At 53.3% G+C, this 25,748-nt stretch overlaps 8 protein-coding genes across 8 annotated transcripts; 3 read left to right on the top strand and 5 right to left on the bottom strand.

Moving 5' to 3' along the window:
• Positions 1 to 937: 937 nt before the first annotated feature.
• On the top strand, positions 938 to 2,146 carry QC763_409090 (uncharacterized protein; the record flags this gene model as incomplete). The annotated part of the gene is made up of 3 exons (XM_062912535.1): positions 938 to 1,327; positions 1,401 to 1,511; positions 1,566 to 2,146. The coding sequence occupies exons 1-3, from the start codon at positions 1,321 to 1,323 to the stop codon at positions 2,144 to 2,146; spliced, it is 699 nt and encodes a 232-aa protein (XP_062765813.1). The 5' UTR covers positions 938 to 1,320.
• Positions 2,147 to 3,106: 960 nt separating this feature from the next.
• QC763_409100 (uncharacterized protein) lies at positions 3,107 to 5,987 on the top strand (the record flags this gene model as incomplete). Its single annotated transcript, XM_062912536.1, has 3 exons — positions 3,107 to 3,371; positions 3,425 to 4,193; positions 4,246 to 5,987. 3 exons carry the CDS (start codon positions 3,107 to 3,109, stop codon positions 4,508 to 4,510), a joined length of 1,299 nt encoding a protein of 432 aa, XP_062765812.1. The 3' UTR covers positions 4,511 to 5,987.
• On the bottom strand, positions 4,597 to 6,702 carry QC763_409110 (uncharacterized protein). The gene is made up of 2 exons (XM_062912537.1): positions 6,293 to 6,702; positions 4,597 to 6,043 (listed from the first exon to the last, which is right to left on the bottom strand). Exons 1-2 carry the CDS (start codon positions 6,535 to 6,537, stop codon positions 4,711 to 4,713), a joined length of 1,578 nt encoding a protein of 525 aa, XP_062765811.1. The 5' UTR covers positions 6,538 to 6,702; the 3' UTR covers positions 4,597 to 4,710.
• A 218-nt stretch (positions 6,703 to 6,920) lies between these two features.
• Positions 6,921 to 11,476, bottom strand: PAN2 (poly(A)-specific ribonuclease; the record flags this gene model as incomplete). Its single annotated transcript, XM_062912538.1, has 3 exons — positions 6,921 to 10,712; positions 10,768 to 11,025; positions 11,456 to 11,476. 3 exons carry the CDS (start codon positions 11,474 to 11,476, stop codon positions 7,245 to 7,247), a joined length of 3,747 nt encoding a protein of 1,248 aa, XP_062765810.1. The 3' UTR covers positions 6,921 to 7,244.
• Positions 11,477 to 12,272: 796 nt separating this feature from the next.
• MIC33 (putative mitochondrial 2-oxoglutarate/malate carrier protein) lies at positions 12,273 to 14,955 on the bottom strand (the record flags this gene model as incomplete). Its single annotated transcript, XM_062912539.1, has 3 exons — positions 12,273 to 12,321; positions 12,389 to 13,294; positions 14,933 to 14,955. 3 exons carry the CDS (start codon positions 14,953 to 14,955, stop codon positions 12,273 to 12,275), a joined length of 978 nt encoding a protein of 325 aa, XP_062765809.1.
• A 1,340-nt stretch (positions 14,956 to 16,295) lies between these two features.
• On the bottom strand, positions 16,296 to 18,248 carry QC763_409140 (uncharacterized protein; the record flags this gene model as incomplete). The annotated part of the gene is made up of 4 exons (XM_062912540.1): positions 16,296 to 16,431; positions 16,491 to 17,391; positions 17,512 to 18,042; positions 18,104 to 18,248. The coding sequence occupies 3 exons, from the start codon at positions 18,246 to 18,248 to the stop codon at positions 17,159 to 17,161; spliced, it is 909 nt and encodes a 302-aa protein (XP_062765808.1). The 3' UTR covers positions 16,296 to 16,431; positions 16,491 to 17,158.
• An 830-nt stretch (positions 18,249 to 19,078) lies between these two features.
• Positions 19,079 to 21,786, bottom strand: SUP35 (translation termination factor GTPase eRF3; the record flags this gene model as incomplete). Its single annotated transcript, XM_062912541.1, has 3 exons — positions 21,537 to 21,786; positions 19,181 to 21,468; positions 19,079 to 19,123 (listed from the first exon to the last, which is right to left on the bottom strand). The coding sequence occupies exons 2-3, from the start codon at positions 21,317 to 21,319 to the stop codon at positions 19,079 to 19,081; spliced, it is 2,184 nt and encodes a 727-aa protein (XP_062765807.1). The 5' UTR covers positions 21,320 to 21,468; positions 21,537 to 21,786.
• A 125-nt stretch (positions 21,787 to 21,911) lies between these two features.
• On the top strand, positions 21,912 to 24,103 carry YRB30 (Ran-specific GTPase-activating protein 30). The gene is made up of 3 exons (XM_062912542.1): positions 21,912 to 22,162; positions 22,237 to 22,271; positions 22,347 to 24,103. Exons 1-3 carry the CDS (start codon positions 21,983 to 21,985, stop codon positions 24,070 to 24,072), a joined length of 1,941 nt encoding a protein of 646 aa, XP_062765806.1. The 5' UTR covers positions 21,912 to 21,982; the 3' UTR covers positions 24,073 to 24,103.
• Positions 24,104 to 25,748: the final 1,645 nt, after the last annotated feature.

Raw genomic sequence — 25,748 nt, 5'->3', positions numbered from 1 at the left:
CGGCTGCACGGCAGGTTCAGCCAGCCTTCTTATTGTGCTTCGGCCAACAGTTGATAGGGATAGGGTTTCAGCGCGTTGTGTCCAATCAGTTGCTGTAGATATCTCTAGACCTCGACTAAAACTGTCAAAGTTTACCCCGTCCTGTTCCCGGAAGCTTGGAAATGCTTGGTGTGATGAAGGAGCTGATGGCTGGGGAATGGATAGCTTAGACTCTTTGACTGCAGCTTCATGTTTCAACCTTGCGGGGGAGGGTGAATTGGCGATAAAGAAGGAGATGCTGTTGTTGTGCTTTGCCCATGATGGAGGACATGGCAGAGTTTCATGTTCGATTTCAGATTCGGAGGGGAGGAGGTTAAGCTTGACAGTGCCAAGAGGGGGTCTGTTCGAACTGCTCGGGACTTGTTTGCAACCCCCGCGGGATGGCGGAGTGAGGCTTGTCTGGCCATGGGATGGTTGCACTCAACCATTTTTTGGTCTGTGCGGCGTATCCTCTATCCCCGGATCGGTCGGTTACCTACAAGGCTGGTTTGTTGGTGAACGTGGGATGGAGCTACGCTGGCGGAGAGAAGGAGGGGAAGCTGAAAGGGAGCGATGTCACACTGGGAAGGATGCTTTTACTGGGGGAAACAAGGTCAGCAGGAGGGAGCTGGCGCCAGATGCGGTTGAAACCTGGGGGTATTGCTTTGCTTGGAAAATCCTCCCCTCCCCTTTTCCTTTTGCAAGGTTGGGATGAACCGAGCCAGGGGGGGAAAGGCAGGCGAGCTGTGACCTCGAATTGCGGGTGCGGCTGCTAAAGCTGGCGACACGATCACACGGACTTTTGGGAGGGGGAGAGGGGGAAGGGGGATCTGAGTTCGGTCCATCCCGACGAAGAGAGGGAAGCTAATCCGAGTTAGGGGGCAGGGGGACTGATTCGAGGGAGAGGGGGGAAGTGGTAAGGTTATACTTGACGGTTGGCTACATATAAAAATACCGGGTGGGAAGGCCTTTGCTTTCCCTCCCCCTCCCCCCCTCATTCCATCGTCTGACTTGAACCTGACTTCCCTGACTTGGACCTTTCACTCTCAGCCCACCCCCCCAACATACACTTTGTGTACCTGACCACAATCCCCGGACGACCCGACTTACACGACAAAAATCGCGCGCTGCCAACTGGACTCTTCTTTTATATTCTGGGAACCATCCTTCCTGATTTTTAGGTTTCGACTTGTTTTCTCCAGTCTCTTTCTCTGAGCAGTAGCACAGCAGGAGCTACCTACCTTACTTCGTACATCACCGACTTACTTACATCACTTACATATATCTTCAACGAATAAAACGATGGAGGGTAAGCGAAACCTCGTCGATATTCCCTTTTCATATCCTTGAAAAAGAGCCAACTAACATGCCCCTCCACCCAGACGACCACTTCCTCTACGCCCTCAGCTCCAACAACGCCTGGGCCGGGTACAAATCCCACCAAAACCCCCACTTCTTCCCCAAGCTCGCAGACGGGCAAACACCCCAGATCCGTAAGCCATTTCCCCCTCTCCCAAACAGTCCTCAAGCTAACAGACTCCCACTAGTCTGGCTAGGCTGCTCCGACTCCCGCTGCCCGGAAACCACAATCCTAGGCCTCCAACCCGGCGACGTCTTCGTCCACCGCAACATAGCCAACATCATCGCCCCAACCGACATCAACACCTCGGCCGTGATCGAATACGCGGTTGCCCACCTCAAGGTCAAGCATGTCGTTTTATGCGGGCACACTTCCTGCGGTGGTGCCGCTGCTGCCCTGGGCGACTCCAGGGTTGGGGGGGTGCTGGATACGTGGCTTGCGCCGTTGAGGGCGGTGAGGTATGCTAATAAGGAGGTGCTGGATGCGATAAAGGATGAGAGGGCTAGGGGGACCAAGATTGCGGAGTTGAATGTTGAGGCGGGGGTCAATGTCTTGATGGCGAATGTGACGGTGAGGGAGGCGATCGAGGAGCGGGGGTTGCAGGTGCATGGGTGTTTGTTTGAGATTGGGTGTGGGAGGATTAGGGATTTGGGGTTGGGGACAAAGGGGAGGGGGGGACTGGGGTTGGATGGGCAGGAGGATGTGGTCAGGGGTAGGCATGCGCAGATTGTTTTTAGGGGGGGGAGGGGGGAGATGAGTGTTAAATGAGGAGGTGTTTGGTGGTGTTTAGTTTGCTTTTAGGTCTCTGGGGGCGTCGTTCATGGCGATGTTTGGTTTTTCTTTCTTTCTTTTTTTGTTTATTTGGTTCATTGGTACTGGGAGTTGAAAAGGAGTTGGCACTGGGATGGGATGGACTGCATTGCTAGGATGGTAGCTTCATTTGATATTGTTATATGCATTGCTTTTTTTCAGTTTAGCTGCTTTTATGGTTTTTGGTATCCGTTGATGGGATAGTTATCATGCGTCTTGCGTCGAGCTCTTGAATTTGCTATTGATTTGACTGCTTGGGACCAACTTCAAGTCGATCTGGTTGCTAATAACTGATGCCCCTTGCAGAATAACGCCCTGACATGCCCGAACCCGAGCCCGAGCCCGAGCCTGAGCTCGTGGCACCCGCTCCTGCCGTCTGATTATTGCTAGTTTCCCAATTGAAGATGACGAGCAGCTTCTTTCAAGGAGGTGACGTCGGAAACAACTTGTGGGGAAAGCGGGAACGGGAAGAAGTGGGGATTGTGTGTGGTTGACATGAGGACGAAGGCACGGGAGGATGGTGGTATTGCATTTATGCAGTTGGGGTTTTTCTTTTTGCTTTGATATCATCATCATCATCATCATCGTCACTTGCCCAATCGGCTCTGATACTGCGCCAAAACACTCAAATTCAACCACAATTCATCGAGAGATTCCACTCCTCTACGAGAACTTCATTGAACGAAGCCAGAGCCAAGCTTTCTGTCAAAGGGCGCCAAGACCTCCGCTTGTACCTGGTCGAGCCGGCTCTATCCCTCCACCGACCAAGTTCACTTGCAGCCTTTTCTCCCGAGCGAGACTTTTGTTCCGGACACACCGACGCCGGGAGCCTCGGGGTTTCAGAATAGTTGGGTTTGAGTTTCCAAGAATAGCAGTTGATCGACAGACACCGAGAGAGAGAGAGAGAGAGAGAAAGAAATGACTCTCACCGTGTTAACCGACGACCAGATCTCGGGGCTGGTCTCCAACTTGACCAAGGAAGAGCTCCAGAGGTTTATGGGGGTTTTGAGAGGGGCGTTGCACGAGTATTCAACCGCCACGACTGTCCCCTCTAAAGAAAATGCTGCCGCCACCGCCGCCCCGGAGATCCACCAGCCGGAGAGGACGTCGATAAACAGCAAGGCCACCGGGGCCACGACGTTGTTCATGCCGAGTTCTAGCTCTGTCGGGACGGGGATGAAAGGTATTCCAGCCCCTGGTTCTACTTGTCAGGGGGTTTATGCTAATGCGATGTAGTCGTCACGTTGACCTCCCCTTCTGCCGAAGGGGATGAAGACGCACGCCCAAAGGAAAACATCAAACCCACCGGCGCGATAACGTTGTTCTCACCTCACGGCACGCCCCTTGGATTCCTCCACGCCTCTACTCTGACGGCCTTTCGCACCGCGTTGGCTTCCCTGCTGCTCATCTCGAAGCGAGACCCCTCGTCCCATTTGAAAACCATTACCGTTTTTGGGACTGGTGCCCAGGCGTACTGGCATATCCGGCTCTCTTTGCTTTTGCTGGGGCAGCATATCCACCAGGTCAACATTTTGTCCCGGTCGTTCTCGCCGCCGGTATCCTCCCTCCTCAAGTCGTTTTTGACATGTCCAAACAGGGAGAAGGAAGGCTGGGAAAACACCCAGTTTTCAGTTTTGACGCCGGCGCATAATGAGTATGAGAGGTTGCTGAAGGAGCAATTGCTGGAGTCAGATGTGATTATCTGTTGTACTCCGAGCACGAAACCGCTGTGGGATGGGGGGATTCTGACCAGTCATGAGGGGAGGCAGAAGGGGAGGTTGATTGTGGCTATTGGGAGTTATAAGCCGGATATGCAGGAGATTCCGCAGGAGGTGATACAGCAGGCGTTGAAGAGGCATCATCACGGGGTGGGGGGGAAGCATCACTGGCATTGGCATAAGCATGCCGAGGAGGGAGGGGTTGTGGTTGTTGATACGTTGGATGGGGCGTTGAAGGAGGCGGGGGAGTTGATTCGGGCGGGGTGCAGGCCTGAGATGTTGGTTGAGTATGTTTGTTTTTCCGTTTGTCATCGTTGAGCACTGCTAATGTGGAAATAGGTTGGGCGAGCTGGTGATGCTTAATGATTATCACGAGCACCGTCACCATCGGCATCACAGGGATGAGAAGGAGAATAACAAACAAGAGGTTGGGGAGAAGGGCGAGGAGCAGGATAAGGATCACCGGAAACTGGCCAAGTGGCTTGCGGAAGGGAATGTCATTTACAAGAGTGTGGGCTTGGGGCTGATGGATTTGAGTGTGGGGATGGAGATTGTGAGGTTTGCTGGGGAGAAGGGCGTGGGGAGTCGGATCGAGGGGTTCTAGGGGGGCTTTTTGAGGCCTGGTTCGCTGCGGTTTTAGACACCTCATCGCTTTCAGGAGAAATGGATTGGTTAGGGGAAACAGAACATGAGTTTTCTGTGGGGGGTGGAGTGAATTTGTATGTTATTTGAGAGGTACATGCATGACACATTGTCTGGTTAGCAAGGGCTCTCTTTTCTGTCCACAGCGTGGCGGTATACCCATCACCTACTCGTCTTGTCTGTTGCTCCAAAATCCCCAAACTTTCTCTCATCCTTCACGCTCACCTTGACCATCACCCTCTCCTTGGGCTCCAGGATATGCACCGGCAGCACCCCGTCCTCCTTCTCCGGGATCTTCCCGCCTACAACCTCGATATCAAACTTGGTCACCACCATGGCAATCAACAACCTGACAACAGCAAGGGCAAAATTCCTCCCCGGACAGAGCGTCTGCCCCCCACCAAAAGCCCTAAAGTTCTTGAAGCTGACCCCCTTCAAGAACCTCTCCGGTTTGAATTCCCTCGCGTCCTCCCCCCAGTTTTCCTTAGAGGCATGTATCGTCCCCCCCGAAATCTGCACCACCGCGCCCCCCTGGAACCAGTACTCTTTTCCTTTGACTTCAACCTCGACCCCCTCCTTTGGGACCACCACCCTCGTGGAGTAAGTGTCGCTCCCAAGCCTCAAACACTCGTTCACCACCGCCTCCAAGAGCAGCTTGGCATCCCTCAACCTTGCCTCGATCGTCTTGCTGTTAGGATCAACAGCCAACTCTGCCCTTAATCCCCCCAGGAGTTTTGGGTCGTTAAACGTCTGCAGTACACCCCAGAAGCTCGTCGTAGCGGTGTTGACGATCCCGGCGAATAGGAAGCTCACTTCGGACCTGGCTACCTCTTGTAGCTCCCACCCGTGTTTCGCGGCCATGGCTACCCGGTTGGCGATGATGGGTGCCACGTCTGCCTCTTTGTGTTTTCCGTTTCGGAGCCAGGCCGCAAAAGACTGGACCAGTTTCTCCCTTCCGCGGTAGGCCTTCCTCGCCGTCACCTGGGGACAGATGCCGACCAGTAGCCCGCCGAGGCCGTGGTCGAATTCCCAGAATGACCCCTCTAATCCCTCCAGGGGGTTTGACGCGCCGTAGAGGCTGCGGGCTGTGGCCAGGGCGACGAGGTTCCTTGTCCAAGCGAGGAGATCGATTTCCCGCTGGGAGGGAGGGGGGGGGACGTAAGCATTCAGTAGCGATTTGAGTTCGTGCTCCATTCTGGAGAGGAGAGCGCTCATTTCTTCTCCGGGGGCGAGGGTTGATTTTACCAGGTCGGCCATGTCGGCTAGGAAGCCTATGTGCTGTCCTGGGAGGGGGTCCATAGCCTGGCTGATGACGTCGACGGTGTGGGGGTTTAGACCGAGGACTCGCTTGGTTATGTTCGGGATGAGGGGGGTGAAGGAGAGGGTGGAGGGAGGGAGGCGTTGGAGGGTGAGGGCGAGGGTGGGCGAGGTGATGATGTAGATGCGGGAGAGGGGGATGGGGAGGGTGAAGATTGGGTGGTGGGAGTTTTGGAGGCTGGAAGGGAGCGGTAAGGGTTAGTATGTATCAGACGGTTGTAAGGACAGAGATGTTGAAAGTACAAAAACGAGAGAACGGTAGGTGGACCTGGGGGTTGGAAGATGGCTGCTGAGAGGCGATCCGTCCTCAGAACAGACCACCGGGTGTCTGGACTATTATTCAGTGCTTTAGGCAATCTCGCGAGGCATATGCCAAAATAGCACAGTCTCGTCGTTTTCCTCAGAACCTAGAAAACACCACACTCACCCCAAATTCTTCACATATTTGCCCCCCTGAAACAGCATCCCAAGCACATGGCCCAGAAATGGGATCCTTGAAGGGATGATGGGCGGTTCATTCTTTGACAGTGGAATCGTCTGAGCAAAGTATAGAATCGCATAGGTCGTAAACAGAATGACAAGAGCAGTAACGGACAGAGACTCGACGAGATTCCCTAAAAAGGGGACCTGTAGAGACGAGGCCGTCACGGTGGAGGTGTGGTTCCATGCCATTTTGACGTTGAGTTGGTGAAAGATTAGGTGACTTCTTTTGCTGCGCCGTATCAACAATGGCAATACTGGCACGACGTGAAAATATGCGTTGATGTCAACCCGAAAACCCCATCACGAGTTCGAGAGCTCATTTTGAAAAGGAAAGATGACCTTAATAAATTTCCAAAACGTCTTACCGCAGAAGCCACCCCAGCCTTCACCTCCAAATTAAACCGTCTTCAATTCCCAGCGAATCACATCTCATACTTCTCCCCTTGCCCATCACCTGCAGCAGATGCCGTTGACCTATCAGATGTCACAGGCCATCTTATTGAAAATGCAACCATAGGTTCGCCTGAATGATACCTCAAAGGAGAGATCCAATTCACAGCCATATGGGATCTCAGCCACTACACAGTCACGCAGACTGCCCTCCGAGTTTTATGCACAAACGCTTACATCAATTCAACTCGCTCGTCTACCTAACCTGTGACTGTCGCCCAATCTACTCCAACCTCTGAACCATCAGAAGACAACCCGCTTTGAAGAGCATTCGTCCTTCGTCTCAGTATCCTCACTCGTCTGTAATCATCGTCAGAGAACCCACTCCCAAGAGTGCTCTCCCTCCGTCTCCGTATCCTCACCCCCCTATACAGATTTCCAACACTGCTCTCCTCCTCCTCCGGACCACCCGCCTCTCCCTCCTTCCCTTCATCGCCCAGTGTCGCCTATCTCCTAGGCGACCCAGTACTGCCCCCCTTCGTAGGCGTAAAAGCACCACCACCACCACCACCACTCCCGAACGCTCCCGATCCCACCATCCCAACACTCCCCGCCGTCCCCAACACCGCCGCCTTACGGACAGGCGTCGTCGGCCCAGCCACCCCATCCGCCGCCCCAACAGCCCCCCCAACAGGAGGCGTATCCGTCCTCTTCACCATCCCCCCCCCTCCCATGATACCATCCCCCGACCCTTCAAACTTGGCATTGAACCCGATAGCCTTACACCTCAAGTAAATCTGCTCGATCTCCCTCTCCCACAACCCGGCATCCACGTACTCCTGATACTTTTTATACAACCTCAACGCAGCCTGCGCATCCTCCACAGAATCATGCTGCCCCTGCTGAATCTTCTGCTTCAGCACCACCCTCGACAGCACACTCAAGCTCAGCACCCTCCTCCAGGCCGACAAGTGATAGATGACGGCCGTGTCAATCACCTGCGCCCTCGGCACATGGATATTCATCACCCTGAAATCCTGCCTCAACCCATGCCCCAGGAACGTCACCCCCAGGTTCAGCAACGTCCAAATCTTCCTGTACGCCGTCTTGAGCGTCACAAGCGTGTGCTTGCTCGTCCTGCTGTCCAGATCCCCGGCCGTGATGCCAGAGTACTGTGTCAGATAATCGTGCACTGGCTCCCTGATGGTGATCCAGTCGTCAATAAACGCCTCCCCCTCCCTCTCCCCCCGCGCCCTGATCACGCTCACCCGACCCAGCGCCAGCCACATCGGCCGAAGCATCTCCTTCTCCCCGTTGGAGTTGATCTGGATCTCCTGGTCCTTCAGCGAGACATACTCCGTGTCCAACCCCACAATCGTCCCCGGCCCCGGCCTCTCCGTCGCCTCATCCAGCAGCCGGTACGTCTTTTTCTCGTCCGAATGCTGCTGCTGCTGCGGCGGCGGCGGCCCGAGGTCCTTGTACAGAATCGACGTGTCCAGCCTCGTCCTCCACTCCATGTTGCTCTTGTTGTTCGCCTGCTTGATCTGGTACATCAACACGCTCGGCAGCTTCCACGCCGCGTTGAACGTTAGCGCCTCGGCGCTCGACACCCTCCTGACGGAAAAGTCATTGAACAAGTGCCACTTGCTCTCCGCCGGCGCTGTCGGCTCCGAGTGCGCCACGTTGACCATGGCTACCAGGTGCGGCTTCTGCGGTGGCGGGTGCTCAATGTTCACCACCATGCCCATCAGCGAGTACACCGTGATCTCGTGCGCGCCCCGTTGCAAGTGAACTCTCAGGTCCTCGCCTTCGTAGCAGAAAAACTGCCCGCCGCTCACTATGACGCCGATTTCCTCCGGCAGCCACCCCGGCGTGGCCCAGAGCTTGCGGTTCTCCTGCACAATCATAGTGTTGATGGTCAGAACCGCCGGAACGCTCTCGACAGTCTTGCGCAGCTGCAAACTCTGGTACCGCTTGCAGTTGCCGCACCAGCCCTTGGTGCCCAGCTCCTTTTCCACTCCCATCTTGAGCACCTGGGAGAACGTCGTCCGAGGCGCTCTGGCATTCCTAATCGCCGTTCTTGGAGGGGGGTAAATGAGATCAATGACTTGAGCATCTCCCGACCTTGCCGTTTCCGTCCGGCAGTTTGTGCAGTTGATTCTGACAACCGCAGAGGTGGTTAGTAGTTTTGACGTCAATTCCTTCGGGCTTGGAGGGTCGGGCAGCTTCAACAGCGTCCGCTCCAACGCGGTGGAGATGGGCTGAATGCTCTGGTACTCAACCGTCGTCTTGTCCATGAGAAACCTGCACAAGTTCTGTACCCTCGTATGGGGGGCAGGACCTGGCTGAGCTCCGCCGGTGGTCGAAGCTACCCGGTGGCTGTGAAGATCTTCTTCGAGAAGGTCCAGAGGCTGTGATTCGCTTCTACCAGTAATAGTTTTGAAAAGATTCGTGGCATGGCACGTCAGGCCGTCTGCCTTTTGGAGCATGTCAAAGACAAACCCAAGCTCGCACAGGAGGCAGAGGTCTGTGACGCACGAGGTGGCGACGTGCTGAAGGGCCATGTTGCGGATAAGAGGGGTGTAGTTCATGACCTGCAGCAAAGAATTGGCGTACGAGTTCGGGATTTGATTCTCGAGACCGGCATATTTTGTCTTGTTGAAGAAGCCAAAGTCGAAATCGTCAACGCCAAACCGGCTGTACTTGATCTCCAGTGTGCCGTAGATGGGTGGCGGTTCCGGCTTCAGGCTCTCTGCGGCATCTTGGGCCAATGTTTCCTGATCAACATGACTGTCTGTCACCGGGCCATCTCTTGCTCTTTCGCTCAAGAATTTTGGTGCTTGCAACTTGTTGGATGCTTTGGAAGCCCGCGTGTCTTCGATTTGATTGCGTCGAAGACCTGTTTTGTTGGGACCAAAGTATCCAAACTCTGTCTTGTTCAAGGTGGCGAGCAAGGCCGGGTCGACCTGTGGTGGTGGAGCGCCAGCATCTGAGATGATGTCGGCCGGCCAGGCAGAGAACAGCATTGTCCCGTAGTAATATGGCATTCCCACAGTGCTCAAAGGAGCATCAACACTCCAGTCAACATGCGGCGCCGGCTCCTCGGGTTCAGGAAACGTGATCGGCGCCCCGATGTTAGTAAACTGTATCCCGTCCGACGGCGACCCCCAAAGCGCAATATTCCTGTCATTGTCCGCAATGACCAGCGCTCTCCCTGACGACGCGATCTCGAACAGGTTGATCGACGCCTGCAGATGCGCATACCTGATATTCGTGGTGTTTGGATTCATAATATCCACCACATGCATCTGCCCCTGTTGCGACGAAACAATAGTCGTTGTCAGCATCCTCGGATGCAGCCGCACATATGCGGCCAAGGGAGGGAATGGCATCGGTTGTATCGACGTCATGTTCCTCAAGTCATACACATTGACATAAGGATCCGGCACCCTGCTTGACGAACCCGGCCCTTGCTGCTTGTATGATCCCCCGCAAGTGACGATATAATCCCCCGACGCATCCATATCGTTGATGTAGCTTTGATGCGCCTGCCACTCCTTCTCCACCTTGAACGTCGTCGGGTTCACAATGTCGATCCGCCCCGTCTCGGTCGCAGCACAGATATACCTTCCCCTTTTCATGATTTTGTAGTGGTGTGGCGCCGGCACTTGTTTCGTGACCTCTCCCTTGACCACGTCGATAACAAACATGGTGTCCTGCCACCCGGCCACCAGAATCTCGCTCGCCCCTTTGCTCGTAAAGCTCATGCAGCGCAAGTCCTTCATCCCCTCATGCCGTATATTCCACATGACCGGGCCTCTCCTCATAGCCATATGCACCACCCTCCTCCCAAGCACAATCACCCCCTTTTCGTGAAACAGAAACTGCTGTACTGGGCCCTCGGTCGGATCAATCTGAATCTTGAAGGCCGTGTATCGTCGGAGCTCTCGGTTCGCAAAAGAAGTCACCCGTCCCTATCCCAGCCGTCAGCTTCTTCCCCCCTCTATTTCCCTTCCGGCATAAACCTACCTTCCAATCCCCAGCCCACAACAGCTCAGCCTGGGGATCAAACGCCAGCGCCGTAGCAGGCTGCAAACCAACCACCCCAACACCCCCTACAATCCCCCCTCCACCTATCCCCGGTGGCGGCGGAGGCCCCCCTCCATAACCCTGACCGACAACCCCCTGATGTAAACCTCCATGATGCGAATGCGGATGCGCCGACGGATGGGTGGTGGGATGCCTGAAATCATTCGGCATCGGCACCGGGTAGGTGATGCGGTTGACCTGTGGCGTCCAGTCGGAAAAGTAATTAGCCATCTGGTCCCTTTCTCTCTCAATCCCCAAACATATTCTCTTCCCCCGTCGCGTCTAAAAGTGCAGGTCGCGAGAGTCGAGTCGTGATTCCCTCCCCCCCCAGCCAGCCAGCAGCCAGCCAGCAACAACTTCATGGCGGGGCATCATCCACACTCAACTCCACTCTTCCCTTTTCTTCTTTCAACCCATATCCCAGCTCAATATCAAAAGACTACAACAACAACAACAACAACAACAACAACAACAACAACAACAACAACAACAAGAACAAGAACAACAAGAACAAGAACAACAAGAACAAGAACAACAAGAACAAGAACAACAAGAACAACAACACACACACACACTCTCTCTCTCTCACGCAACAACAAGAGAGCAAAAAAAAAGAAAAAAAACTCACCTCGTTCCAATCTGGATCCATAACTTAGGTTTTTTGCTTTGCTGCTTGCTTGCTTGCTTGCTTGCTGGCTTGCTTTCCCTCAAGCTCACATTTTCTGCTTCAAAACTGTCACTCAACAAAAGAATAAAAGAACTGCCTGCCAAATCAATGCTTAAGCCCGCCAAAATCATAAAAGAAAGAAAGAAGCAAATCCGAGCGTGGAAATGTGCAGGCAAAAAAAGAAACAAAAACCACCCAAACTTATTCATGGAGGGAGCAGCAGCTTCGCTTGGTTGGAGATTCCCCACAGTTGCACCTCCTGCCTCCGATCATCAAAGAAGCCCGTGCACGTCCCGTCCCTGCATTTCCTTATCCAATCAACTCCGATGTTTTACCGGCAAAGAATTTGGCTCGAATAAGGGAACATGGCCCGTGCATTATCTATCAATCTCCAATCTCACCATCACCAATATTAAACATCACCATACCCCATCACCAACAACATCTCTCGTACTTTTCATACACCAGCTCAATCTCGGATTGTGAATAATAACCAACTATATACAGCCTCGTCTCTCTCACACTCACACCAAAGGCCCATGGTATACCTAAGTATAAAAACAAAAAAACAAAAAAAAAAAAAAAAAAAAAAGAACCAAGAAAACAAACTGATACCCTCCAAAACAAGAAAACCAACATGAAAATTCCAAGCAACGCCAGAGACAAAAAAAGAAAACTCTTGATGCACCCTGACAATGATTATATAGGAAACCAACGCAACCAACACCCACAACCGCATCCCCCATTATCCATCTCCCATCACCCATCACCCTCCCTCTTATTTGGTCAGCCACCCAAGGTAATCAGCCACAATCAAAGTGACCATCCTATACAACACACCAGTCAGCATCGTCTCAAAAGACCGTCATCTTCACCCAGGGACGAATCACTTACGCATGCGGCGCAATCCTCACATAATACGTCCCAAACCCTCTATAAAACCTCATCACCCCCTCCTGCTTCGCCACCTTGGCAAAGCAATCCACCATGCTCTTGTAAGGCAGCTTCCCATCCGGCCCCCTCGACTGCTTCTGCAACCTCGTCTTGACAAAGTCAAACGGCAACGAGAAAAACGAAGCAAAGAACCCAGCCACTGCGCTGGCCGTCAGAGTCTGAGCATTGGCCGACCACTGCGTCCGCTGCTTCAGCTGCGCCTTGGCCTCGCTGAAGAAAGCCAGCTGCCCAAAGTTGAGCGCCATGGCACGCACCACCGTCGGAGCCGCACCGGCCCAAAGAGCGCCAACGCCCTCGCTCTTCGCAATCGAAGTGAGAGCATCAATCACAGACTTGTAATTCTTCCTTTCGGCCACCGGCTTCAACCCATCACTCTGCATGCGGATCAACGCCAGATCGGCCGGGTTGCCCAGCATGGCAGCCAGACCACCGGCCGACAAACCAGCAGTGGCACGCTCCGAAAAGCCAACCTGCTTTCCGTTCGCCTTGGCCCGGGCCGACAGGCTGCCCATAAAGGTGTCGAAAAACCCAATGCGGGCGGTCGTGTACACGGCCTGTCTGAGCAGACCGGCCGAGAGCCCGGTATACAAATCGAGCGCCTTTCCGCTGGCCAGGATGTCGCGAGTCACCGAGATGGGCGTCGGCTTCGGTCCACCAGCCACACCCTCGCCCGCAAGCTGGATGCGCACCTTGATCATGTCGACGGGCTGAATCACCGTCGTGGCAACCATCCCGCTGAGGCCGCCATTGATAAAAGGAAGCGCCGCCCGGACGAGGGGCGTGTGGAGGAAATCGCTGGCGGCGGGGAGGTTGTCGTTCTTCATTGATCCCATTGCTTCGGGTCCCCTAGCCCGACCAACTTCAGCTTCTTGCTTGAATGAGGACATGACGGGCGGCCGGCGTTGTTGTATTCAAAAACGGCAAAAAGACCAACAACAGGCAAATATAAACCAAAACAATGGTGAGGGAGTGGTTAAGGAAAGGGGAGGAGAAAAAAAGGGTTGCTGACCAGCTCTTGTTTTTGCTTTCCAAGTTGAAACCTTTTACCCCAACTTATTATATCACAAAGCAAGTGGTAGAGCAAGCAGCTCGCGATTCGGTAAACGTACACGGTCGAATAGGCAGTCCTTTCAAAGCGCGAAGCACAACAACACACTCTTCACACACATCAAGTTAGCCGACCTGGTTTGTTCTTCTTTTTGGTAAGATGTGCACAAAATCCACCCGGGCAAGAATCCGGCAATCAACTCGTCCCCCGGACGCATGGGGGGAAGGGGGGGTGACCAGCCGACGTCAGTGCCGTCATGGTGGTTTTGGTTCCAGTGAGTTGTTGACGGCGCCAAGAAGGGGAGCGGGGCCCCCCCTGCCCCCGGTTTTGTCGGCAACAAGCGCTCGGCGTGGTGGGCGTGCGGTCGCGGGCTTTTCGTCACTTTGTTTGGTTCGAGTTGGCCAAAGTCTCGGAAAACGAAGGGGGGACTGTCCGGCATCAAGCCCCGGGAAACTTAAGAGCCGTCTCGGGGCCGCGGGTTTGGTGGAGCTCGATCCCATGTGTAAGTGCGGGAGTAGGGGTCGGCAATATATCCCAGGGTCCCAACCAGTCTTGTACAAGATGCCATGTGAAGAAAGCAATAACCTACCTGGAGATGAAAGGTACAGTAAGTATCGGTATAATTCCCCTAGAAAAACAGAACGTTGTGATCTTCGGTCGCTAGAAAGTCCCGTGACGACAAGAAAGCAGAAGCTTTCGGTCTGATGGTAGCTCGGTTCGTCCTGTGACAGCTGCGAAGCTAGGGTAGCAGAGGTACAACAAGCTCGTAGTGTTAGGTACTAGAATGGGAGCTAAGGTAGAAGCGGCGGGGTCGTCGCGTGTGTGCACTCCAGAAACGGGACACCGGCCGTACGGACTTGATGGTTAGGATGATGGGGTTTTCTTTTGTTGGGATAACCGGGAATGCCGTGGCCAAGGAGACCGCACACGTCGCGGTGAAATGGAAATGGGGGGGTCAAGAGTTTCTAATGTGTAGCAGTTGATAGGATAAAAGGAGGCCAAGTTTCTTAGGATAGTCAAAAATTGAAGTTTGATCTGGGAGTTGTGTGTGTATGTGTGTTCCTTGTTTGTCGTGATCGGGCAAAAAGGAGTCAAGGACAAAGGATGGGGGGATGCGGGCTGAGGGGGGGATTCAGTCGAGCTTTTTTAAAAAGAAAAAGATATGGCCGGTTCCCGCTGGTAGGTCGGTCGGTCGGTCGCAATTTGTATTTATGGAATGAAATGGCAGCAGCAGCGACGACGGAAAGTAAACGGTGTGTGGTGTGGTGTGGCCTGTCTGGGCTGCAACAAGGCGTCCCTCCCGTTGGCGGCGGTCCAGATGTGCTTGTGTCAGTGAAGGGGAGGAGGAGCTTCTTGCCAGTCAGTGTAAGTGAGGGGGTCCTTGTGTTTTGTGTTTGACGGTGGCTTCCTGGTCGACCTATTTCTCAGATTTAAACTTTGGCACCAGGTATCTTTCCATTATTCATTGCCTCAGGTACACACGTTCTGTATGGAAAGAAGAAAAGACTGTGATATCTGTGACCTCTCTTCTGGCGCGGTGCTTGGGCCCGTTTCGAGGTGACCATATCCTGATGCCGTGCCTTTCTCACAGGCTGGCTGGCTGGCTTGTGAGAGAGTGTGCATTCGCGTCCACCATTATATTCAAGAGCGGGGTTTCTCGGTATTTATCTGGTACATATGGCAGCACCCGTCTCTAGATATCTCTTCTGTTCGTATCAAATATTTTGTGGTGGTTGATATCAATCTGATACGCCCCCGTCATCGGACTCCCCAACGTCATTCCATTCATCGGAGCTTACACAGACTCCCATCTCATCCGGATGAGAAAGTTTGTGGAATCAAAAAAGAGTATACATACACTGAATGCCCGATTTGGGGAGCCGGGAGCTGGTAGGACAACAGCTCTCCCTCGGGATGGAGGGCAGAAGAGGGGAAGAATGGGAAGGTCGGCAGGCAGGACACCACCATTTGAAGATGAATGGTTCCTGTTCCTGCCGACTGCCATGGCGTTTACCCCTCCTTTCTCATCTTCAGATGTTTGACGACAACCCATTGAGCAGCGAGCTCCCCCTCTGCTGATTAGCACTTTCGATGTTGACGTCTTCCTCCTCTGGCACATGCAACCCCACCAACACAAGACTCAACTACCCACGACCACCACGCTGCAACCATCAAACCGGCCAGTGGATATCTCTCACACAGCCACTAGAACACCCTCAATTATAAACCTTCCTCAAATCTCTTATTCAGAACCCCAACAGTGGACCCTTTTGATAATAGTCACCCGCATCTCCGAACCCTCCCACACTGCCGGGGTCGTCTCCATCACACACACACACACAAAAACGCGGGGCCCCGAATCGCCGGGAGTGAGGTGGGTCCCCCGCTCGGTTGGTTTCCCTTGCGGGCAGATTGCGGAGTCCTTCCTGTCTAGCGCTTCGCCATTTCGCGCCTCGTGCTTGATCGATAAGGATGTCCATCCTGCCAAACGCAACGGGATCACTTACCCGTTCACCCGTCGCGCGAAATCTCCTAACTCCTATCGTATTTCCTTCCAGGAGCTCCTTTGATACCAAAAGCCCATTGTTTGTTGGTCCAGTTCCTATCGGGTCGGTTCGGCTCTCAACCTCACACACCAGAAACGGCGTTTCATCCATCGGCTTACCTAAGAGGGTGTGACGTCACCCGCAAAAGCTGACCCCGCATTTTCTGTACTTCTAGCGCACAGGACAGGAGGCGGTCTGAGGGTTTCGGTTGAAGACTGGTAGGGTCGCCAAGAATCTTCAACAAAAATATAACACCAGGAATTGTATTGTGATGGCTAAGATGAGAGGTTCAACAACAGAACAGACCACCGCGACCGGACCTCTAGACCGAACTTCCCGGACAACCCACCCTGAGTGATGTTGAACATTGGGGAGTATATACATCAAGACGATGAATGTCTCTCGTCAGCTCCGGGCTCCGGCCCAAGAAAAAAAAGAAAAACCCTACCAAAATATGCATAAAAGAAGGGACTCTGAAAAGCTTGTGCTACCGGACTACATTTCCCCCCCCTGAGATGTGAGGCTTCTTCGGCGGGTACATTTCTCAACAGTTATATGCGTAGGTATTTAGTACATCTACACCACACAGCAGTACCCAAAAAGAGGCACAAGATTCGTCACCGGGTGTCCGATTATGCCGGTGATGGGTAGGTGTCCGGTCAGCCGGGCAGGGCGGGGATAGAGCGGGAGCGGAGATCTAACGGGAGGGAAGAAGATCAAGGGTTCAGGGGTCCACGACATCACCCAAGTTACATGCGAACCCCTATCTTGATTGGGTTGTGTAGCCGTAGGGCTGACGTTGGTGTCTTCGAGGGGAGGGCGGGGCGTGAAAGCTGTGTGGAAAACTGTGCATATGTAGAGACGTTGAGACATATTCTCACTATCTTGCTTTGCTCATCACCTGAGTTGTGTAACAGCGAGCTTGAACCACATACCTCAACTACAGATTTGGGGGCAAGGCTTTGAAAGACAGTGTTTGAGACCAATTCAAGCAGAGTCCCACCATCTAGTCTTCTCATGACAATATACGCTCCCACCACCATCACCTACCTAACCACATATATACCCCAGAGTTCCATCAACATGCACCCACGACACCCCCCGAGGTATTCCCCCCTAATACCCAGCACTGGGAAAAGTCCCCAACCTCCCCCCATCAACCAAAACCACATTCCCATTACAATACGCCCCCGCCCTCGAAGCCAAATACAAAATCTGCCCCGCCATATCCTTCTCATCTCCCATCCTCCCCAAAGGAACAACGCTCTTATCCAGGGGAATCACCCCACCCCCCGTCATCGACCCCCCAGCCGCTTCCACAATCGGCGCCGCCATCTCACTCGGGAACACTATTTCCTGTCAGCGGCCCAATCTCCCCAACACCAGATGGCCAAGGTAAAACTCACACCCCGGACAAACAACATTGGCCCTCATCCCCCACTCAGTAACCAACCCACTCAACATCTTACCCACATGCGTAGCCGCCGCCTTGCTCGCCCCATACGCCCAACCCCCGGGTGCCTTTTTATTAAACCCAGAAATTGAACTCACAACAATAACCTGAGAGCTCACACCCCCCTTTCCCCATTCCGTATGATTCCCTTTTTCCAACAGCGACAAGAACCCCATGGCCGTGAACCACACCCCTGTCACGTTTGCCCTCATTGTTTCCTCCCAGCCAGCCACGGTGTCCATCTGCCGTTGTTGGAACTCTTCCAGGGAGTTCGGGGTGGTGGAAGAAAGGAGGACTTGCGGGCCGCCGATGCCAGCGTTGCAGATCAGGAGGTTGATGTAGCCTAGGTCGGAGGAGATGACAGAAACGGTGGACGAGATGGAGATGCGGGAGGTGATGTCGCAGTACAGAGGGATTACTACGTTCTTGCCGACGAGGGCGTTGACAGTCGTCGCGGCGGATTGAAGAACGGCAAGCCGGCGGCCGAGGATGTAGATCCTTGATGCACCCCCGAGGGCGAGGGTGCGGGTAAGGATGAGGCCGATTCCTATGAGGGTTGGTTAATACATGGTCACATGAGTAAGGGAGGGTAGAGATAGGTAGGATACCGGTGCCGCCTCCTGTGATGAGGGCTACGATGCCTTTGACGGAGAAGAGTTGGGATACTGGGTCTGGGTTGGCGGCGGCAGCGGCATTCGGTGCGGTTGTTGCTGCTGGGGCCGCCGGAGCTGGGGGTGGTGTGGTGGTTGACATTGTGAAATGACAATTTATGAAGCTTTTGAATGTAAGTAAAGTCCACAAACAAAAGTGTCATGAAAACAAACGTCAAGTTGAGATATTGATGGATGATGAGGTTCGCCAAGCGGGGTTCAAGTCCTACCGTCATGCCTGCCTCCAGTCCAAACCAGGCAGGCAGATATCTATCTATCCTAGTGACTCACTCACCTTTCGGTTCCCCTTTTCCGTTCTCCTTTTCAAAAACCTCAGGGATCAGTTTCTCATTTCCAATCCTCTTGCCACTTTTTCCTTTAAGTGTAGTCGTCAATATGCAATGCACAAGCACCCCGAGTCCACACCCGAGATGGGACGAGCCCCGCCTTCAAACATACCTCACATACACACCATTGCCCCACGCTCTTCACGATGGCCACTCAACAAAGTGCATTAGAAGAAAAGAATCCATATTGCCTGCCTTATATATACCTCTGTAACCCTAACATGTAACAACCCTCCAGCTGTATCGACATCCTTAGCATTAATCATCAATACCATCATACCAACGGAACAACCCCTGCTTCATCCTCCACGCTAGATCCCTATCCCTATCCCGTATGCCCGTCTATATCCCTTCATAAAAAGCATGCGGCAGTCTCGCACACAGTTGAGCATATATGATCAAACAAAAGCACTTTTCGCATTCCCAAAAAAAAAAAGCAAAAGGCCAAATCTATCATAGAAGCTAGCCTTGACATAATTCATAGAGGATACCACTTGAGCCCAAAACCAGCATCCACTACGCCCTGCTCACAACAAGACAGGATTCATCCGTTTTTTTCTTTTCGTTCCCAGTTTAAGCAGTATCCTCAGTAATGAGCTTGGTGATCTTGCCAATGGCAATGGTTTGACCCTATAGACATATCAGCGACAGTTAAACACCGTATAATCAGAAGGGCTCAAAAACATACCTGATCACGCAGAGTGAAACGACCCATCTGGGGGTAATCCTCAAACCTCTCCACGCACACCGACCCAGCACCGCCAGTCACCTGCAGACGGGCAATGATGCTGTCACCCTTCTTGGCATGGGATGGCGGCAGCTTGCTCTTCCTGTTGGTACCCTTCTGCAGCTTGTGCAGCAGAGCCGCAAAAGTGACCTCCTCAATGGCAGCGTGGACGTGCAGCACACAGTTGAAGCCGGCAGTGAGAATGCTCTTGAGGTCAAGAATGCGGATCTGGGCCTCGAACTGGGCAACGTTGTGCACCAAGCGCTTGGGCGAGCAGAGGACGAAACCGGGCATGATCTCTTCCTCTTCAATGCCGCGTAGACGGAGACGAACCTGGTCACCGCACTGGGCGAGGTTCACTTCGTCTTCCGTCTCGCCGTAGACGGCCGCAATGTCGACCGACTGCCTGTTGGGCATCATGATGACGCTCATGCCCTTCTTGACCACACCGGCCTCGATCTTACCCTCGATCATGGTGCCCATGTCACGGTACTTGCCGGCAACGGCCATCATGAAAGGCGCGTTGATCTTGCGCTCCAGAGCCTTCATGTTATCAAGGTACTCGAGAAGCGAGGGCCCGTCATACCAGGGGCAGACGTCCTTCGGCACGCGGTCCTTGATACCCATGGTCTGCTGAGCAGCAATGGGCATGAAGAAGACATCCGTCTTAAGGTTGTAGCCAGTGCCCTTCAAGAATTGCTGGAGCTTGGTGGTGCACTCGAGGTAACGCTCGTGGGACCAGTTGACAGTAGGGTCGTCCATCTTGTTGATGGCAACAATGAGCTTGTTCACACCCTGAGTCTTGGCCAACATGGCGTGCTCTCTGGTCTGACCGCCCTTCTCGAAACCGGTCTCGTACTCACCCTTGCGGGCAGAAATGACGAGAATACCAACATCGGCCTGCGAAGCACCACCGATCATGTTGGGGACATAGGTCTTGTGGCCGGGAGCATCCAAGATACTGTATCTGCGCTTGTCTGTCTCGAAGAAACCACGACCAACCTCGACGGTCTTGCCCTTGGAACGTTCCTCGTTGGTCAGATCAAGAGCCCAGGAGAGATACCAGGTCTCACGGCCCATCTCCTTGGCGTCTCTCTTATACTTGTCGAGTGTTCTCTGGTCAACCATGCCGGTGACGTAGAGAATGGCACCACCAAGAGTACTCTTGCCAGCATCGACGTGACCGATGAAGATGATGTTGACGTGCTCCTTTCCGTAGACTTCCTTGAGAGTCTCGTCATCGACATCGGCGCTCTGCTCCTTCTCCACAGCATCGGCGTCGCGAGCAGCAGCCTTAGCGGCCGCGGCGCGGGACGGGCTGGAACGGCCAGAAGAAGGAGCTGGCGAAGTCTTTCCGCTAGCCGCCTGAGAATCTGTCTTCTCTACCGCCTTGGCCGCAGCAACCTTCTGAGCCGCCTGGGCGGTGCCCTCATTTTTCGCCTCCTGCTTCTTCGTCTCCTCCGTCTTGGGCTCCTCCTTCGCGGGCGCAGAGTTGCCAATCGAAAGCACCTTGGCCTTGGGCGCCTCGTCTTTAGCGGGCGCAGGATTGCCGATCGAGAGTACCTTGGCCTTGGGCTTCGCGTCGCCTCCAATGCTCAATACCTTTGCACCAATGTCCTTGGCGGGCGCTGGCTTGGAAGCTTCGCCCAGGGCTGGCTGAGCTGGCCTCTTTACGATGGTGGGAGTAGGCTTGGGGGCCTGTTGCTGGTTCTGCTGTTGCTGAGGCTGGTACTGGTATTGTTGTTGCTGCTGTTGCTGTTGGTAGCCTTGCCATTGACCGTAACCTTGTCCCTGGTTGTAGCCGCCCTGGTTTTGACCGTAAACACCACCGTACCCCTGCCCGTAGCCTTGCCCTTGCTGGCCATATTGACCATAATAGCCCTGGCCTTGGCCGCCATAGTATTGCTGCTGCTGATTATACTGGTTGTAACCACCGTAGCCCTGGCCAGGCTGGAAGGTCTGGGCTGTTGGCTGGAAAGAGGCAGCACCGGGGCGGAAACCACCCTGCTGGTTGAGGTTCATTTGCTGAGTCTGGCGCGCCAGGTTCTCGTCTTGGGCGGAGGCATCATCCTCCCACGATTCTTGAACGTTGTTGGACATTTTGACCGTGGTTCAGCGGTGTTCTACGAAAGGGCTTCTGGGTCTCGTGGTGTCTAGGGAGATTGGCGGGGTCGCGGGCGCCGACTTTTTTTAAACTGCGACAAAATGCGAATTCGGACTGCGCTAGGCTCTGTGACAACGCCTCGTGACTAGAACCGAGTTAGCTTCTGGATTCTCTGATGAGTCTTCTCGAGAACAAAATGGGCTTGCGCCGTACCTGATGGGACACCTGTGAGTCAAGAGGCTTCTTCAGGTGATCGAAGGAGAAGAAGTCGGGAAGATTTGCTGGTCGCTGCCCCACCATTGCCTGGTTGATTGTGGCGGCCACGGCGGGGAAGAGGGTTCGAGTTAGGTGGACAGTGAGATGACTGATCGCTCGCACTGTTAGCCCCACTCTTATCGACATTGTCCTTGCGGTTCCTGGGCCTTATCCACAAAGATTGGAACTGGTTACAGGGGGCTGTTCCAACAACATCCGCACAGTGCGACTAAACAACAATTCTAAGCGGCAGACGGTTCACCGCAGCCAGAAGAGTAAAACAAGCTGCCTGACGGGGGCCTTCTGGAGTTCTGCCTGACCAGAGCATGGATCGAGTCTAGTAGCAGCCATAGAAATAATTAATGTTTACTTCTTTCAAATGAAGCAATGGACAGTGGGAGACGATGGACGCACTTCTAGCCAACCTCGGATACCAGACGGTCAACTTCGCCATCAAATCCGGGATTGCCCTCACGTCCAAGTATGCCGTCCAGCAATGCGCCCGCCTGCTCAAGACGGTCGATGATAAGCCGGTCTATGCAGAGCTCAAATCTCTGCAAAAGCTCCTCAGCACAAAAATCAAGGTTGGATCTCCCAGGCACCTCTCTCTCTATTTCTCTGTTACACAAGACTAGTTTGACTAATATTCGACTCACAGATTGTGTCCCCTGCCATCGACCTGATCCTTCTCAAGTACGTCAGCCAAGAAATCCTCCCTTACTCAAGGAGTCACTTTCACACGTGCCCTCACTAATACCCTATCGCCAGGTCTGGCCGTGGAAACTCATTTCTCGATGCAGCCCAACCATTAGCATCTTCGTTACACCGAGAGATTGTTCGTCTTGGGAAGCGTCTTCAGAATGCCGCCGCCGAGGAGGAAGCCTCTGGGGACGGCCGCCGTCCTCGGATGACAGAGGCTCACCATGCCGAACTGACCATGATACTCAGCGATATCAAACGCCTACTGGACAGGATCGACCGAGATATTCCCTTCATCCAGCTGGCCATCACTGCCTCTGGTGAGAATATGTCGACGCCCATGAACCCTCGCGAAGCTACGTTTTCTCCATCGAGACTCATGCAAGCTAGCACCTTGGTTTCTTTTGGGGATTTGCATTTTAACGGGACGCAGCCGATTCAGGTTGGCCCGTCGTTCACACTGACCTTGTACATGCTCTTTGTCGGCCACTCCCATGTTGAAACACAGAACGATAAGCACCAGGAGCGAAATGGAAACGTGGCCAAGAATGGCTCGCCTTCGGCCCTACAACTTGTCGAATCCTCAGGAAGTAGATCAGCCGATGGGGGAAATGGCACAGAAAACTCAAATGAGGTTCCCTACGGGATAGGAGAGTCCGACAGGAAGCCAATCTGGCAAGAAGTCATGCACAAGGCCAGGGTACGTCTCTTGCGGACACCCATGGGCTGTACATTTGATTCCCTGCATGGGTACTGCACCCTGAATGGCCATAACCACAAGGCAGGGTTTAATGGACCGGCCAGTGGATACAGTTACCACTTGGAGATCATTGAAGATTTGGACGATGGACGTATGCACGACGACAAGGAACATGGCTTCAACCCTAAGGAGTTTGAGGGTGTAAGGATGGCAGGCATTCGCGAGGCCATACCGATCCATCAGTTCTCCAAGATCTTCTATACAGACACCGGGGCCATACTCAACATCGGCGACGTAGAGAATGGATACAACAATCCAGTCTTGTTGCTGAAACGAGACCTCAGCATGGTCTCCCCGCACGAAACGCCGCAGCAAGCGTCTGCTCAGTCAGGCATCGTCAACCATGGGTATTCGGATGACGAGTCTGACGACCAAGACGAGATTGACCGTCAGTTGTGGGAAGAGAGCCATCTGTCACCAGATCGGTCTGACGGTCAAAATCACCCAAACTCGACGAATTTACCGCCTCACCTTGACCCAGAGTGGTTGGCTCTGGAGGTCTACATGGACGACGACGGCGATGATTCGGGCTCAGAGACAGCAGACGAAGAAGACAGCAGTATTGGCTCGCCCCAAAGAGGTTTCTCAGCCGACAACCACCACCTTGCCAACAATAGCCTCTCGGCCGACACCAACCTGATGCGGCAGTTTAGACAAATCTCGCTCCACTCTGACTCCCCTGCCGGGTCTCCCATCCGCCAAACAAGTCGCGACATTGAGAGAAGAAACCCATCATCACAACAACAAGATATGCCAAGGTCTCCGTTTGACGCCGTCACGTCTTCCCTGTCGCTGCTGGAGATGCTGATACGGCTCACGAGCCTCCAAGAGTCCCAGCAGGTCTCCCACTTGGCGATCCCGGATGACTTTACGATGCATTTCTTGCAAAACACCACCACCACTGGCTATGCGGGTGAGATGGCGCGGAGGATAAAGGATCAGGCAAAGAGGAGGATGGGGTTTGATCCGTATGATGATGGGGATGTCGAGTCGGAGCCTGGGAAGGAGTTGGGGGTTAAGAGGACGGGTAGGTAGATGAAATACAAAGCACGATTACTACATAACACATGACAGCGGTGAATTGCTGAATGAGAAGTGGGGGTGATCCATTTTCTACAAATAGGTTGCACCGCAAAGTATGGAAAACAGACTATTGCCCTTTCCATCTACCTTTACAAGACTTGCTTTTCGTTCCTCTTTGACAACTCTCCCCATTCTCTCTTGCGTCGATTCGACAAAACCGGCAAAATAGACACATAGGTAGACAGCTGAGCAAAAGAAAGGATCAAGACGTAAGGTAGTCGATCTTTGGAAGATCAACGAAACAGCCAAGCTCACCAGGCAACCCCGATATTATTCTGAGGAAGGTGACCTGGCTACGAAAACCCTCGCGTTTTACTTCGAATCGAACTCGGGGCTTTGAGGGGTGGGTAGGTGGCAGCGCCAATACCCTTACTACTTGACCATGAGGGTGTTGTGCGAGGGTACTGGGGCTGTTGAGAAGTACATGGCAGATTTAATACATACACCTCGTTAAGCAGGAGGCAGATGTTCTGCTGGCCTCATTGGTATGGCCAGCGTGAGTCCTACCTATGATGTTTCGCAATTAATTTTAACCGTGATGGACGACTTCTTCTCTTGCTGCTAGGGCAGGCAACCTCTCATGAATACTTGACACCGGCTGGGCACGGTACCCCCAATCTTACGGCTCTTCTTCTGCTACAATCACATCTCGTTGCTCAAGAGACCCTGTTGACCACCAATCCTTTTACACATGTTTTACAATTATGACAAGCTCAGGAAGATACATGAAATTCCAGGAGCACCTAACTTTTCAGAGACATTTCGCAGTTCACAAAAGCACAACTCACGGCGGTGAGGGGGGGGGGAGGACAGGGTTTGCAGGTAGAAGCCTTCAATTTTCTTTTGGCATTATACTCTAGTATTCTTTCTTTCCTATTTTTTATTCTGATAGCTGCTTGTTCTAGATTCCATCTTATGGCATTTTCCTCTTCTTGTCACCTTAACCGCTCAGGTCAACGCTCCAATATCCTTTCGGACAAGCGAAACCATTTTTTCCAACCCCCGCGGGCCCTGAACCCATCTCCCATGGTTGTCTCCTATGTAGGAATATGGCTTCCTCAGTTGCTCATAAGAGAACTGAACTTGGTAGGCACGAAGGTTACCTAGCCGTTATGAACAGTAAAAGCAGAGGCTCCGACATGGAGCCAGGGCTTTTGAAAATTATAGAACGTGCCCTTTCAACTATTCTTCGAACCATAATGGCCATTTTCCAAGGCCAACTGAATATCATCAGATGCCTTGCTATTGACAAAGTTACAAAGACGTAATCCGTTGGAGGGGGAAACATGGCTGCCGAGCGTGCGCCTTATCTTTTTAAACCATGAGGTTTCGCCTACCAAACACCGCTTTGCGGATTTCATGTTCTCAAGCTGCAAGATCAGTCGATTTTTGACACTGAGGTTACCTGCCACTGCCTGCCAGGAACAGACACCGCCTCAAAAGCTGTCACTCGTACAAGTGACTGATAGAGGGTTAGGGTTGAAATTTCCAACCCCTGAATGGCGGGGTTGTTTGACAGAAAATGCGGGGTGCCGTGGTTGCCTTGGTGCCCAGTTCCAAATTCGTGCTCGCAGTAAACAGGCAACAAAGCTCCCAATTACCCCATATCGCCGCGACTCGGAGCGCGT

Source organism: Podospora pseudopauciseta, chromosome 4, assembly GCF_035222475.1.
Source record: "Podospora pseudopauciseta strain CBS 411.78 chromosome 4, whole genome shotgun sequence".
In the NCBI taxonomy this organism is placed as follows: Eukaryota; Fungi; Ascomycota; class Sordariomycetes; order Sordariales; family Podosporaceae; genus Podospora; species Podospora pseudopauciseta.
The sequence above is the reverse complement of the archived record's forward strand: the minus strand, read 5'-3'. Positions and strand labels throughout refer to the sequence as shown.